The 17,179-nt window shown below is 36.6% G+C and overlaps 1 protein-coding gene across 6 annotated transcripts in view; it reads right to left on the bottom strand.

Moving 5' to 3' along the window:
• The window catches only part of FRY (furry homolog (Drosophila)), a 289,488-nt gene that overhangs the window by 74,084 nt on the left and 198,225 nt on the right, over window positions 1-17,179 (bottom strand). For all 6 annotated transcript variants that reach the window (XM_012723238.1, XM_004680191.2, XM_004680190.1 and 3 more), the window contains exons 25-31: window positions 16,200-16,291; window positions 15,706-15,878; window positions 14,560-14,720; window positions 13,307-13,417; window positions 8,765-8,919; window positions 844-943; window positions 269-440 (exon numbers count right to left, since the gene is read on the bottom strand). In XM_012723238.1, coding sequence (XP_012578692.1) covers window positions 269-440; window positions 844-943; window positions 8,765-8,919; window positions 13,307-13,417; window positions 14,560-14,720; window positions 15,706-15,878; window positions 16,200-16,291 — 964 coding nt within the window. The remainder of the gene's footprint in view (window positions 1-268; window positions 441-843; window positions 944-8,764; window positions 8,920-13,306; window positions 13,418-14,559; window positions 14,721-15,705; window positions 15,879-16,199; window positions 16,292-17,179) is intronic.

The following is a 17,179-nucleotide window of genomic DNA, read 5'->3' as shown; positions in this document are numbered from 1 at the left end:
ATATTACACAGAAGTATTACATAAGATCTAAACATCTTTGCATTAGTCCTATGTTTGTTTATCCATGCACTGTTTTAGATAAAAAATACTTTTTTTAACAGTTATAGTCTAGAATTTACTTTCATATATGACTGGGCTTAGCCCACAGCCATTTTGATATACAAACTTAACATCAATCATTTTGAATGTAAAATTACACTAGCATATAAAAAGGGAGATTACTCAAAGCAGAAATGATCACATGGGTCATTCTGGACTCGCACAGTACCTGAGAAGAGTGGGAGAGTGAGCTCGGGGTACATCCTGGCCAGTTCACAGGACAGGAGGGCTAGAGACACACTGTAGAGGGGCGGCAGGGGGCCGTGGGTCCCGTAGAGAATGCTGCCAGGTCTCTGTTCAGCTACTTTCTTTGAATATACAAAAAGCTTTGCTTCGAGGATCTATAAAGAGAGGAAATTAAGAGGCAATATGAAAACACACAGGCTGCTTACTTGGAGCATTTGTATTTTAGCAAGTTTCATAGTAACAAAACTAGTGAAAACTTCTTTTAATACAGCATTCAAAGTAAAGCATCAGTTCATTACTATACTTACAAAAAGTTTAGCAATTGTTTTTTCACTCTTGATACCCATTGAGGATATTAAGAAGTAAAGAAATACCTATCAGTAAGTAGTTTCAAACCAGCGGGAAGCTATTGTAACTGGGTGGGGCAGGGAACCTGGAACTTCCCTTTTTCCTAGGGACCACCCAGAACTTCCCCTTTTCCTAGGGACCACCCAGTAACACTACCATTTCTATTTTCTATACAGAGGGATACAAATTTTGGTGAGTACAGATACGTGCCTGCATGAGCTGCATGGAGATTTCATAAATCTCTCTGTTGGTGTCAGATGCCTTGAACAGAACAAGGTTTAACAAGGTCACTATATCGAAGGGGTAGTTCCTGAAAAACAGCAAGGACAACATAGTCTATATGACAGCTTAATGATCTTGATAGATCCTTACCTCTCAAAATTCAAGATGCACACTACCCCCAGTCACAGTACCACTAAATGCAGTCCCAGCCCATCTGGCAATTTTTTTGGCCTAGTATTTTTGCTGTTTATTGGCAGAAGAAGGGGAACAGCTGTATTTTTACCTATTTTACTCTTCTTTATTGAGGCAACCTTGATTTACAACTCTGTGGGTGACTTAAGAATTGTAAATGGAGAAGATGTTCCCACTTCCTCAGCTCAGATCTAAGCAGGCTACCATACCACCTACACAGTCCTTTACCTCAGGCCACTGGGTCCCCTCACCCATTGTTTCCACCTCCCTTCCCCCACTCCCCCCAGCACTCTTAATTCCACAGCCATATTTCTAGGGTATGTTTTGGTTTGGTTTTGTCAGTCCCTTCTACCCCTATATTTCTCACTATTTGTTTAAAATTGAATATTGTCACACCAGGGTAAACAAACACAAAATATATCTCTGTCACAAATGATGTTAACGAAGGAAGCTTAACAGAAAACCAAATGTAAGTGGAAAGGCAGTGTCTTTCAGTTTCTCAGTTGCTCACTGACTTAAAATTTTTCAATTGTGAAAATGTATTTTGCATCAAACATGTATCAGGGACAATTGCAAAGTACTGACAATATTGTTAGGCAGCCTGACCCTCCCCTCTCCCATGCCCTACCATTCTGACCCCACACACTTGATCCCCTCTCCCAGGCCCCCCAGATTGGCAGTTTAGTTCGCAAGACAAGCCATACAGTGTAGTTATGGCGAGTGTCAAAGACATGCCACAAAGTCCCACTGAGGAACACCTAGGTCGGACCTAGGGTGGGGAAAAAACTTTCTAAGGAAGAAACAAGTAAACTGTGCTTTGAAGCACTAAGGGATGTTAGCTAGGTCTCGGGTAAGGGGAGGGCAAAAACAGCATTTTGAACAACAAGAATGAAACTGCAAAACAAGTCCTGGGAAAGGAGAGATTTATTCTGTGTGACAGAAATAAAGAACTAGAAGGAGATGGTGCTGGGGTGACAGGTGGGGTCAGACAGTGATTAGCCTGTGGACTTCATTCTGAAAGTTATGGAGATCCTACAAGATTGGCAAGAGAGGGGTGAGGCAATGATATTAGTTTTTGAACAATCACTCTTGTTGCTGTGTTGAGAATAGTTTATAGGGGCCAATTTTTGGAAGCTGTTATGATAATTCAGGAGGGAATTGATGAGGGCTTAAATTAGGGAAGGGACAGGAGAGACAGAAAATGGATGTATCTAAAAAAATACTCTGGAGATAAAATGAACAGGACTTGATAGAATATGAGGCATGAGGGCTAGGGAGAATAAGGCAGTTAGAAGTATAATCCACATTTTATTACGATATAATACTATTTTAAGATGACATCTTTTTAGTTTATGTATTTTCTTAGTCTATAGTGAAAAATAAGTCATAAAGAGAAAACTGCTAAATGAGATTACCAATTTATGAAAGATCTACATGGAGAAGTGAGTGAGTGATGTCTACTTTGAGGCAAAAATCATAAGACAGATGGTAGTTTGGAGGTGAAAAAACATGCATCTTGCAAAATATCATCTTCATCACTCTCTAGAAGAGAAGAAAAACACACAGAAAGAAGTACCTGGCACAGAGCTGCAATTCCTCCTTCATGGGTGTGAAATGCTATAAAATGGGGTGATGCTATAAAATCACCCTGTTAATAATCATGTACAAATGGTCATGTTTTGTCTGTTGGCTGTTCTACTGTCTGCCAGCCTATGAGGGAGGGGTGTGGTATGGATGGTATAGGGTGGAGAGGGGGAGGGAAAGAAAGGTTGACAGAGGTTGTTCCTTCAGACAGAAGAGCACTGAAAGCATCTGAATGGGAAATCATCCCAATGAATACATTTTGGATAAAACTGAAAACATAATCGTTAATTTTCCCTTGGGTTCCTTTCTGACACTCTAGAATGACACTGTTAAGAATTTCTGTTTTAGAACAGATCCCTTCTCCCCTTCTGGAATGCATGTCCATTTCATAGTAAGCTTAGTGAGAGATTATAATGGGAATTGGTTAATCATGAAAAAGGATTGTTTTCCAATTTTTACTTTTGACATTACTCAAATACAGATTTTATGACACTAGTAAAACATGAATATATTTTTGAAAAGATTCAAAGCAACACTTTGGGCTGGAGTATCTATGGTTTATCCACATCTGGTAAGCTGGTACTAGCTGGAGGTAGGTGTGTAGAATAAAATGTGGAAGTATCTTATCTCTTATCTCTTCCCCAGCTGTTGCCTTCTATAAGTAGCCACTATCAACATTTAATGTTCATTCAAGCCCTTTTATAAATGTATACACAAAGGTATACACAGGATTTTAAATAAAAATGTGTTTTGACCTTTACATGCATTGTTTGAAGATTACCTTTTTATATTTAATTTATTAATATAAATTTTACATCAGGTGTAGTCCCCATAGAAGTTCCACCACCAATTCACCCCTGCACCATCACCTTCGTCCCTTGTGCTCTTCCAGCCCGTATTTTGTGCACTCTCCTTCCCCCCGTCCCTGAAGAATGTCTTTAATTTATTGCTGTCTGATTATTTTTGTTTAGTTTGGTTGTATTGCTTTTTAAAAAGTGTTGCTATTCCCTCCCCCCCCAACCCTACATTCCTCCTATAAGTGAAACCATCTGATATTTTTCTTTTTCTTTCTGGCTTATTTCACTGAGCATAATCCCTTCTAACTCCATCCATGTTGCTGTGAATGATATCAGATTATCTTTTTTTTATATTGCTGAATAGTATTCCTTTGTGTATATGTATCACATATTCTAGATCCAGCCATCTCTTTTTGGGCATTTGGGTTGTTTCTGTTACATAAACATAGGGGTACATGTAGCCTTTTGAATTAATGCTTTTGTGTCCTCTGGGTAGATACTAGGAGTGGGATTGTTGGAATCTCCACACAGCTTTCCATAATGGTTAGACTAGTTTGCACATCCACCAGCACTGCAGGACAGAATCTTTTTCACCATTTCCTCTGCAGGACAGAATCTTTTTCACCATTTCCTCGCCAACATTTGTTGTTAGGTTTTTTTTTTTTAACATGCCATTCTTACTTATGTAAGATTGTATCTCATTGCGGTTTGGATTTGCATCATAATTATATTAGTTATCGTTAGTTGTAGTTTTAACTAAAGACCAGCAAAAGTTCTCAGTACACACACATACACACACAGTTCTTTATAGAGATAACAGAAACCTAATAAGAAAAATGTAGAGAACCATTTTCCCCCATCTTACCAGGTAGATATAGGAATTGATATTTGCATATGCAAAAATGGCTAATTCCAAAACTAAGGGTAGAAAATTTTAAACGAAAGCATTTAAAAAATGTTCTTTTAGACATTTTAAAGTCAGTTATAGTTGGTTCTTTAAATAAACGAATCTACTTACAAACTGTCATATTCCTATAAAAATAAATCCAGCATATAATCCTTCCTATTTGAGAAAGAGTAGGTAATTATTTACTTTAAAAGGGCTCTTTGCATTAGAAAATGACTTGTAGGAGTTATGTGCAGATAACTTATTTGAGAAATTAAAATATGATCCAGCTTATATGACTTTCCAGGAACATAATATTTCACAAAAAAAGATAGCTGGGTATTTTTTAGAAGTAGACTTCCTGAAAACAAATACAACAAACATTTATGATCGTATCTTAAAAAGCCTACTCTAAGCATATGGGGTTTTATGTACTAATATGTTTGTCACTAGCAATGTCACTGAAATTTAAAATGTACTGTTAAATTCATTTGTTTGTGTTGTCAAAAGAAAAAATAATTAGATTTATACAGAAGAATGGTATGCTATTTTATGGAGTGGCCATACAATGAAATAATGGAATAATAGTTCATACCATTTTCACTGGGAGAAAGTTTGCTAAGAAAAGATTTTATCATTAATATTTTGTCAAAGGAATTGATGATCTAAGTCACAGTTTGTTTGTTTTTTTTCAAAATGTTGAAATACCTGACCATAAAAAATAGTCTGCAGAAACAGACCTTTGTAAAAAATGTTGTTAATATCCTATAGGTCTGAGTATTCTTTAGTAATGCTAAAATCAAGAAATAAAACAGTGGAAAATCAGTTTAGATTGTATTCTTCTGCTGAAACCTTTAAGAAGATTAAAGAATATAATAAAAATTCCACTTTATAAGATTAAAGGAAGCTTTAGATATAAAATGTTATCATCTATTTTTACAAAAGATAAATTTTTTAAAGAGAAACTTGTCTCTTTAAATAGCTTGTTCATTTGGGGCTTATTGGAAGTAGATGTCTTTTAAAATTCAGTTCTTATTAATTTAGAACCATAATAGAATGGAATTCAAAACTAATTCCCTTTACTCCCTTCATCTGGTAGCTCAAAAAAGCTATTTAAAATGTAGCATTTAATTAAAGTGGAAAATCAACAGTGTATATGAGACTTCAAAAATAATTTGAGCTGCTTTTTCTCAGTTTCTAATACATAGGTGCTTTCTTGGGAATAGCATATGCAATTTGGAGAATCTCCATTAACCCTTTCATTGTAACTATGATACTACCGTAATAAATTATAGTGCTGAAAGACTCCAACCAGAAGTTTTCAAAGTGTAATCTAGGGCAGATCCAAAAGTGGATCTATAGGGCAGAAGTTTTAAAAATGTAATCTATGGGACCCAGGGCACTACATTTTCTTTTCTTTTTTTCTATTTTTTTTTGAACAAAGGGATTTCATAATTTTAGGCTAGTTCCTGCATTTCCTTTGGTCTTAAAATGGCTAAGAGGTTACAGTTAACATCTTTCACAAACATTTCTAAAAATTTCTTTAACATGTCTCCTCTATCACTTTAAAATCTGTTTGAGTATTTCAGTGTAAATATTCAATATGCATTTAGAAGAGTACTACACAGATCAATGGAATAGAATTTTTACAGACACAACTCCATTAAAGGGAGAGGAGTATCAGAGCACAGTGAAAGGACACTCTTTTCTCTCCTTCCACTTGCATGTAGTTGTCTGTGACTACAAGTCCCAGCATGCCATAACTCAGACTTAAAGAATGGAGTAAAGTTGGGAAGGAGCAAGGTGGATTATATAAAAGGAGAAGGGGTGAAGAAAAAGGAAGGAGGTTCATGTAGGGGAAGCATGTAGAGAGACATTTGAAAGAGACACATGGGTGACAGACATCTGGGAAGGCAGCTCTTGTTCCTTGGCAGAGATAATGACCACCATTATCTTTATCTCGTGGTGGAATATGTGTTATCTTTTGAATTCTGGGTCTTTTTTTCTACTCAGTTCTCTGGGACCTACTTAACCTCTTTCTTGTGATTACCTACCAGAAGTTAACATACTTGCAGAAAGCTTTTGTGTCTTGGTAGCTCTACCTTAGTTCATGCCTGTTTGATTGGGCATTTGCTCATGAGGGTATGGATAATTTTTAGAGTTTTATTGGGAAATTATTATTTGAAATAGGTTCTTTCCTCTCTATGCACACCAATTCTATTAAAAATACTTCATACTAAGAGTTTGTTTTCTTTGTCTCCCTGTATATAGAAGTTGTACTCCCCCTCCCATTTAGAGTGTGTATCTCCTTCATAGTTTGGGGTGCCAAGGTACCCTCTGGTTGTGTGTTAACAAGTGAAGGCCTAAAAATAAACTCACACCTATATGGACAGTTAATTTATGACAAAGGAGCCAAAGATAATTCATTAAACTTTCAGTGAAGAAAGTCTCTTCAATAAATGGTGTTGGAAAAATTTGATAGTAATATGTAAAGAATAAACTAGATAGTTCACACCATATACAAAGATTAATACAAAATGGAGGATTATAGGATTGGTAGTAAGACCATAAAATACATACAAGTAAACATAGGGAAAACACTCTACAACATTGGCTTCAGTGATGTTTTGGGGGATTGAACTACAAAAATAAGGGGAAAAAACCAAAATGGTAAGTAAAACAAAAGCAAAAGTAGACAAACAGAACTATTAAGAAGCTCAAACTCTTCTAGAGAGTCAAAGAAGCTATCAGTAAGGACACCCTAAGTGGGACAAAATATTTACACAGCATACATCTAACAAGGGACTAGTATCCAATATCTACAAAGAACTCATACAACTAAAAGTAAACAACCTAATCAAAAGTTGGGCAGAAGAGCTAAATAGGCACTTCTCCAAAGAAGAGTGATATAGATGGCCAATTGGCACATTAAAAAAGTAAAGCAAAGCAAAGAAAATGCTCATCATTACTTATCATCAGAAAAGTGCAAATAAAAACCATTATGAGGCCCTCCCTGGTGGCGCAGGGGGTTAAAGCACTGCACTGAGAAGCTAAAGCCACTTCCGCATGAGTTCGATTCCCGCCTGCCCCGGAGGAGACCACATGGTGCGGCAGACCTCTCCTGACCCGCCCGCTGCTCCCCTCAGCAGTGTACTTCGTTGATCTGTCTGTTCTGCTCCCCACTCTGTCTCTGGTGAAGCCTCTCACCGCCCCTGAGCCTCTGGCCTGTACCCCAGTTCTGTATGTACAAATAAATAAATCTTAAAAAAAAAACAAAACAAAAAAACATTATGAGATATCAGGTTGCATCCATGAGAATGGACCATATCAAAGAGACCAGAAACAAGGGTTGATGAGTGTGTAGAGAAACCCTCTTACACAGTTGGTAGGCATGTACACTAGTCCTGCCCCTATCAAACTGTATGTGGTTTCTCAAAATATTAAAAATAGATCTGCCATGTGACCCAGCAACTCCATACATAGATATATGTTTGAAGAATACAAAAGCACTAATTGAAAGGGATAGACATGCTTTCTTTTTTTTAAATTAATTTTATAATAGTTTATTTTTACATACTTTTGTGCATTTTCCCAACTCAGTTGCAATCCCCTTGGGTTCCCATCACCAAATCACCTATGTGCCATCACCATAGTCCAGTGCATTTCCCTCCCCCAACTGTTTTTGATCCCATTCCCCACTCCACTCCCACAAAAAAGACATGCTTTCTTACATTCACTGCAGCACTGTTAACAACAGTCAAGTTATGAAAATGACCTGAGTGCCAATGCCAATGACAGATGACTAGATAAAGGATATCACACACACACACACACACACAATGGACTACTACTCAGCTATAAGGGTGAATTCTTGCCACTTGCAACAACATGGATGGTACTACAAGGAATTATGTTAAATACAATAAGTCAGAAGGAAAAAGATAAATACCGGATTTTTTAAAGGTGCAGGAAAGGAAACAAAACAACGTAAGACAAAACCAAGTCAAACAAACCCTAGAAATTTCACTGCATAACTGATATTACTAGAGCAGCTTGGGAGTAGGATGCAAAGGGAATAAGGGGCCCAGTGGAGTATGGCAGAATATAATTTGTGCTTAGGTAATAGATATGGTGTGGTTACACACTCTAGGGAGTGTGTAACCACTCCTCTAAATCATATTCAGTATTATAAACTAAGGTTATATTAGTGAAAAATGATATAGTAAAAAAGAAAAGTGTACTATAACAAGAACCCACTTTGCTGGTGACTAAAATATTATTGATGGAATAAGAAAAATTAATGTAATTGCAAACTTAAAGGGAGCAGTTTTACCTGCTGGGGAAATGCAGTTATTTTATATTTTCAAAGCAGCTTGCAATTATTCAAATAATTATGAATGATCTGAATTTTACTGATACTGGCTAGTATCTTTATTTAAAGGATTCATACCTGCTTCCACACACAGTTGCGATTGCTTTGAAGCAGCCAGATGCAAGTTGGTAAGAACCTGTGTAGCATCGATCAATTGCCCAATTAAAAAGATTTATTTGGTCAGGATTCAGTTCCAAAAGCAAGACAACAACTTCACAACCAAGTTGATGAACCTGAATAGAAGAAGAAAAGCAATTATTCACATTTAAGGAAAGATTATTCTAGAGAAAGACACAAAATCAAATTTAGCCAATATTAAATTGGGTAAAATGAAGGTAGAGGCTGAACATTTATCTTGGCTAATATTTATTCTATATATTCCTCTTTAAGAGTCACAATGCTATAATGGAAATATGAAAAGTACAAATTAAATTTGACTCTGCAGGTTTGTCATCTAGGGTTCACTCCTCAGTTTTTAACTTTGAAAATGTGAAGACTTTCACAAATCTTTCATTTAAAAACATTTCTGAAAATACATATATTTTGTTAAAAAAAATAAACATGCAAAATGACAGCATCTGCTAAACCTTTTTAGAAAAAAATTCAGAAGAAATACACGTATGAAGCTTAATTACTGAGTCTAGTGTAAAGTTTAGTTGGCAATCTTTTACAAAGCAAAAGAGTATCCATCAATTTTGCTTCATCAGGTACAGACCACTGAAATTAGAGAAAATTGCTAAGATATTTAATTGACTCCTGAAGCTTCTATAACATTTGTGCCTGAGGATGGCTCCTCGAGGATGACACTCAGAAAGTCACATTTTTCTGTCTTTTTCTGGAAGTGTCTACTCTCCTGCCAGTTGCAATTGGGTAGAGAAGGAAAGATTCTGCTTGTTTTTTACTACAGGGCGTGGGCCCAGATGGAAAATATTCAGCATGAATAATCAATCAGCAACCTAGTTACTCATTGGCTTAAGTAATTAGCAGCAGATAAAAGCTGCAGATGCTGTTGCAAAGGACTTAAAAAATATTAGAAGGTTAGTTTGAAAGAAAATCAGCAAGTTTTTATTGGTGATAAAAATACTTGGAAACATTACATGGAAGTATCAAATATAGTTCATAATTCACAAATAAATGATGAGTTATCCTAATTGACCCACTACTGTGGACACCACCAAGTCAAAAACCAGATTAAGCCCTCCCTGGTGGCGCAGCAGTTTAAAGCACAGCACTAAGCTAAAAACCACTTCAGCATGAGTTCGATCCTGCCTGCCCCAGAGGTGATCCACAGGGTGTGGCAGACCTCTCCTGACCTGCCTGCTGCTCCCCTCAGCAGCGTACTTCCCCCATCTGCCTGTTCTGCTCCCCACCCTGTCTCTGGTGAAGCCTCTCACCACCCCTGCACCTGTGGCTTGTACCCGAGTTCTGCATGAATAAACAAATCTTAAAAAAAGAAAAAACAGATTACCCAAGCCACTGAAGCCCACCATGCCACCCTCTTCAGCACCAGCCTCTCTTCAAACGTTACCACCATCCTGACTTCTACTACCACTGGACAGTTTAGGCTGTTTTGAGCTCTATATAAATGGAACTATATAGCATATGATTTTGTGTTTGTTTTATATCCCTCAACTTGAATGACATAAGCTTTCATCTAAATTCACTGTTATATAGTATTTTAATTTATGGTTATTCCACAACTTATTCACTTGACTAATGGTGAATATGTTGTTTCTGGTCTTTGATTTCATAATGCTGCTTTGAATATCCTTGTACATGTCTTAAATTGCATACACTGGATGATAATTTAGTGCACCTGGTGGGTTATAGCTGTACTATGTGAAACTTTAATAGATAATGCCAATTAGTTTTCCAAAGTGGTCTTTCTAATTTATACTCCAGAATGGATGTGAGTTCCTGGTGTTTCATTCCCACATCAACACTTGGCATTGTCAGTGTTTTTAAATTTGTTCTATTTCATTCTATAATTTCTTCTTTCTCATTTCTGATACCATAGTTTCCTTTCATACTATATTTGCCAAAATCTTTATTATAACATTGATAAAAGTGTTATAAGTGAGCTTCTTAGATCACTTTATTCTTAGGGACCAATTTGAGTATCTCCTACTAAATGTGGCATTTAATAGAGGTGCTTTCTTTTTAAAAAAATTATTTATTTATGCATACAGAACTGGGGTACAGGACAGAGGTGCAGGGGTGGTGAGATAGAGTGGGGAGCAGAACACCAGAGACAGAGTAGGGAGAACAGGCCGATTGACAAAGTACACTGCTGAGGGGAGCAATGGGCGGGTCAGGAGAGATCTGCCGCCATGTGGGTCACCTCCCAGGCAGGGATCAAACTCATGCTGAAGAGGCTTTAGCTTCTTAGCGCTGTGCTTTTACTCGCTGTGCCACCAGGGAGGGCCCAAATAGAGGTGCTTTTTAAAAGATCTCCTCTTTTTAACTAAGGAAATTCTTCTCTAGTTTTAGTTTTGATAGGATTTTGCCTTATAAATGAATACAGAATTCTAGCTAATGCTTTTTCTGCCTTTATTGAGATAATCATAGGATATTTCCTTAAGATTCTATTACCATTGTTAATATACTAATTGTGAGACATCTAGGGCAAGGAAGGCAATGCCTAAAGAAAATTAAACAGACAACTATACGAAGGGCTCTCAGGAAACACTTTCAAGAGCCTAAGAAGCTGGGAGAGAGCCAAGAAATATCCAGAAGGGAGAAGGCACCACAACTTATAGGCAAGCTGATAAAGTGAGGAGACCAGACGCTGAAAAGGGGGAAGACAGATCCCTACTTTCACATGCTTCCGGGTGATAAAACTATACTCTGGAAGCACAGTGGAAGGGGGAAGGATGTAGAAGCTGCTGCCTGGGCAGATAAACTAATGCCACTGGGCACCTGCACAGTACAATCCAGGAAGGGATGTAGTAAGCAGCATCCTGCACCCCATTTAGACAAGTCCCTCACCTTGCCTCATGGATATTCTTCCCTGGAATCTACCCGCCTAGCACCTCTCCCTGGTGTACACTCACTCATTCTTTAAGTACACTTTGCTTTTGCTTCCGCTAGAGGAACGTTTTTGAAGTTCTTTCATGGCCACAGTCAAGGACCAAGAAACCCCCAAATCCAGGGACATCTAAAAACCTCAAAATCTGGAAACAAAAATGAATTGACAGATATTTGAATATTAAATCATCCACAGTTCTTGAATAACCTGATTTGATTGTGATAAGTCATAGTTGGAATATATATCATCTTTAGAATATATCACTAATATTTTGTTTAGCATTTTTACATATATGCTCATGAGTGAGACTGCCATTTAATTTTCACAAGTTGATGTCAGGTTTAGTATCAAAATTATGCTGGTCTCATCAAAAGTGTTGCAATGTATTTTCTTTTGATTATTTTAAAATAAAATTTTACGAAATTATATTGACTCAATACAATTTGTCCCTTAAGAGTGGTTCAGGGTCTCCCTGGTGGCGCAGCGGGTTAAAGCACAGCGCTAAGAAGCTAAAGCCACTGGAGCATGAATTTGATCACCACCCAGGAGGTGACCCACATAGTGCCGCAGACCTCTCCTGACCCACCCGCTGCTCCTCTCAGTAGTGTATTTCGTCAGTTGGCCTGCTCTGCTCCCCACTCTGTCTCTGGTGAATTCTCTCACGGCCCTTGAACCTCTGGCCTGTACCCCAGTTCTGTATGGATAAAAAAATAAATCTTAAAAAAAAAAAGAGTGTTCCTATTCATCAGTCAAGTCATCTGGTCTTATAAGTTTTCTTTGTGGGAAGATTTTCAATTATATTTTTCTTTTCTTTTGGAAAGTTGTCTATTTTGTCTACATTTTCAGTTTTATTGGTACAAAGAAGTTCATATATTCTCTTTTATTTTCAAAAAATACAGCACCCGTAGGGATGTCCCTTTCCATTTTGGATGTTTGTTACACTTGCTTTCTCCCCCTCTCTTTTTATTGATCAGAGTTCACATGGGCTTATTAAATTTACCAGTGTTTTAATAAATTAATTTTTTACCTAAATAATAATTTTTATTTGTTTTGCTTCTTTCATTTCCCCCTCTTTTCTCTCTTATTTCACTTATTATATGTTTGATGTACTATTCTCTTTCTAGCTTCTTGAGATGGGTGTTCAGTTCACTGATTATCAACCTTTCTAATATATGTATTTAAGGCTAAACATTTCAATTTTATGTACAAGCCACTAGTATGTAGCATTTTCATTGCTCTACAGTTAAAATATTTTTCAGTTTTCTACTGCTGTTCAGTCTTTGACTCACTCACTATTTGTAAGTTAATTTCTTAACTACCTTTCTGTTATTAATTATTAGCTTAATGCCACTGTGATTACAAAACACAGGTTGTGTCATTTTAATATGAAATTTATAGAGACTTGTTTCTATGGCCAGTTTATGGTTAATTTTGGTAAATGTTCTATTTTTATCCTGAGGCAGTTTTATGTGAGTATCATAAAAACCTGCATTTCTGGGGTTAATGTGCTGTGAACAGTGGCTATACACCCCAGAAACCCGAGGCAGGACACCATGACACCTAAAAACAAGATGTTTTTGGCTAGTACTTACTCGTAGATCTTGACAAGCCAGAATGTTGTCAAGCCATTTATATAGGTAACCGTCTGGAGAGAGGCCCACATTGTCAAACACTGGGCCACAGCATAGCACTGCTGACATTGCCTGATAACAAAACACAACAAAAGGTGGGACTGGAGCCTGGAATGATCTAATGGCATGCACTGACTTTACAAAACCTAACTACCAGATTTTTAAATGTGAGCCCTTTTAAAACAATTACTTTTACCACTTCTTAGTGCATTCAATAAAAATACTAAATACCCATTTTTGACAGTTTTGTGATTATAACAAATCTTCATGGTGAAAGAATAATATGTTCAAAACAAAACAAAATGACCATTTCAAAGTATTCAATTTGTTCCTCAGTGATTCTAAGTGAATGAAATTTTGCTTATAAGATACTTTTTTATCTTATAAAAAGTTTAAACTTTGTTTTGATGACAAATATTTGATTAACGTATTAACCTGACCAAACTGACAACTAGATGACCAATGTACCTAACTGATAAATATAAAAAGTAACAGATGGAAGTAATTATGACACTTAAAGGAAAATAAAAAGAAGAATGTAAACTTCTATTTCTTTGTGGTAGGGGTAGTAAGAAGAGGGAGATTTTGATAACTTTGCAATTAGCAGGCCCAATGGACTATCAGAGGGTGGGCTAATTGAGTTCCACTGAGGCAAAAGTCAACTTGAGAGACAGCAACCTCTGTTATGTATGACTGAGGATATAAGTTAAGTTTCCAAAGGAAATTAAGGCACAAGAAGTCAGCATCTGAAAATATTTAATAGTCTTAACAATGGAAATTTCTTAGTGGCAATTTTTTAAGCTAGGAAACTAGCTTAAAAAAGAAGGTGGTTTTGGTAGGACCTTAAGATTTTATTTTTTAGTCTGGAAGCCAATTGGCAAGCTAAATATTAAAGGTTAAATGTGTGATAACTATGCTTCTTACCTAGAAGAAACAGTAGATACAAGTAGAAGCTTGGAAAGTTATTTTTAAAATTGTGAGCCCAAGTGGAATATTAAGTTGTTTGTATGTTGTTATTTGCCTATGTACATTTTGTAATTTTAAGCCATCTTACGTGTTTCCATATGTGTGTGTTTGCTTCTTTTGGCATATGTACTTGTATTTTATTTTATACTATTATTTATGATAACCTTATTTTAAGGCATAGCTGTCCATTTAGGGGAAGAGAGCATTTGATCTGACAAAAGTCTTTCAGTGAGGCAAAGATGACCTACCTTTAATGCACAATACTGGTATCTTGTAATCTGATGATTTCTATCACTGTAACGATCCAGAGGCGTGAACATTATACTGAAAGGTCCTGCCCACTGGCTAAATAAGATGAAAAGATGGTGCCTTAGGCTTTGCTGGGGAAAGAGAAATCTTCGGTGGTGGACTGGAGAGAAAAAACACAGAATGAAGAATCTATGGGGCTAAAAAATAAAGTGAATACAACTTATGTAACTATTATGCATGATTCTTAAGTTTTAGGGAAAGGAAAATTTCATTTCCTAAGTCAAGTTTTCTTTGGGTAGTGAAACACGTACCTAAAAATTCAAGCCTGATTTGTTTCTAAGTTTGTATTCTTCTCATGTTGAATCAATAGACCTTATCTTAAGCAGGATGTAGAGAGAGAAAATGAACTCACAGACACTTTTCTAATCAGTGTCTAGAAAAATTGCAACAAAAAAGTGTTCTTTTGATGGCTGCTGTCCCTCTTTAGAAGGACTCTCTAGTTTAGACAAACATTTTAACTAAAGAAGTCAACTCAAACCGTAACTGAAGGACATCAAAGATGAGAAGAATGGGTAAGAAGGTTATATAACATTAAAATAATGAAAACAAATAGTTGAATTGTAGTTTTTGCAAATATGCACTAAACTTTGAATTATAGTAATTAATATTTACATCGTACTGACCAGCTATTTTTATTTACTAGGCTTCTATTAGATCAAATTGTTTCATACCCATTCTTGTTGTGGAAAAAGTTCTCTCTCAATAATAGTTTATTAAGCTGTCTAGAATTCTATATAATATGCTGATTGGAGGGAGTCAATGAAAAAATGAAGCCTCTGTAATGCTCCCTCTGAATTACTTCCTTCCTGTGGAAATCACATAGGCTCCTGTTTAGATGGGAATCAAAGTAAAGAATAGGAATAATGACAAGTACAAAGCCAAGTTTAATTCCTATTGTTCCCTTTCCAACACTGCTGAATCACCACAATCTATTCTCCTGGGGTTTTCCAAGTATTTCGAAACAAATAAACTATCTATCCCAGTACTGTATACAAGCCAGCAGGATTAAAGAGGAAGGCAAAGTAATGAAGAACACAAATGGTTTGCAAATGTGAAAGGCACTTTGTAGTGATGCAGCACTGTACCTGGAACACACTGAATCAAGTTGGCGACCATGGCACTAAAATGTGCCCGGATATCTTTAAGAATTTCAACTTCTTTGTCATTTTCAGCTTCTAGGAGCATGCGTGTGAGGTCCACATATTCTAAGAACAAAGCTCCAAGGGCTAAGGTATCCCGTTCTAAGGCCCCATTTGTGCTGGGGGGGGAAAAAAAAAAGAATTAAACTTCAGTCTTTATGGCAATGTAGTATTTTTTGTAAAAATAGATTTGCGTCAGAACTTACACATTAAAATTGCTCTTGACCTACCTGTAAGTAGAATTTGAGAAAAAGTTATTTTGGACATTTCTGGGTAAAAGTTAGTGGTAATGTATTAACAGGAAAGAGAGACAGAAAGACAGAAAAAAAGGGAAGAAGAAGGGAAAGAAAGAAGAGAGGAAGGAAGGAAGGGAGGAGGGAAAAGAGGGAGGGAGATAGCCCAGCTTGGTAAAGAAAGAGCAACTCAGAATGTGATCCCACCTGTCACTTATTACACCAGCATCAGCCAGAAGTTCAAAAATTCGAAGCAACTGTAGTCTTAGCAAGTCTCGCCGTTCTCGGCGTTTCTTGTTCTGTGCAAAAGAGACATGGGAAAAGCAATATTAACTTTAGTTTAGGAAATTTCATTAAAGAAAGGCCTACCTAATCATTTTCAATTTTCTAAGCATGAAAGACAAATGTCTTTTTCTTTTTAATCCTTAAAATTTGTATTTACTAACATTAAGGAATTGTTAAACTTTACATGTGTGACTTAAAAAAAAAGAAACAGGTCCTCCATAGATCAATAAATTTTTTACAAGGGGATGATGTTTAGAACTAACAGTCCTCATTTGTTAGATGTTCCCAACATCTGTTGAAAGGCCGAAACATTTAAAACAAATGGAAAGGAAGTAAGTGAACACTACTAATTCCACCCATTCTCATCACGTAAGTTCAATGAACTCAAACTGCTCTATTTCTGCTACTTTTTATATCTTATCGACTATATGGAAAATTTTTTTTCAGGCTTATTCTTTTTAATTTTTTATCTTGCTTCATTATAAGTTTATCCTTTCCAGGGTTCAATTCAGGGAAGATACTGAAAATAGTTCCTATGCCAGATGAAACAAAATTCTTAACTATCTAACTCCCAACTCCTTGTGAAAAGCAAACATGGGCCCTCCCTGGTGGTGCAGTACTAAGAAGCTAAAGCCACTTCAATATGAGTTTGATCCCCACCCGGGAGGTGATCCACATGGCACAGTAGACCTCTCCTGACCCGCCCGCTGCTCCCCTCAGCAGTGTACTTCATCAGTCTGCCTGTTCTGCTCCCCACTCTGTCTCTGGTGAATCCTCTCACTCTCCACATCTCTGGCCTGTACCCCAGTTCTGTATGAAAAAAAATTAAAAAGAAAAATTTCTCTACAATGCAAAAGAGATCTAGAGCAATACAAATATTTATCATTTACAGAGCAACTTCA

This window comes from Condylura cristata, unplaced genomic scaffold, assembly GCF_000260355.1.
Source record: "Condylura cristata isolate star-nosed mole 26May11 unplaced genomic scaffold, ConCri1.0 scaffold00010, whole genome shotgun sequence".
NCBI classification, from domain to species: Eukaryota; Metazoa; Chordata; class Mammalia; order Eulipotyphla; family Talpidae; genus Condylura; species Condylura cristata.
Note: the sequence above shows the minus strand (reverse complement) of the source record. Positions and strands in the feature narration are given on the sequence as shown.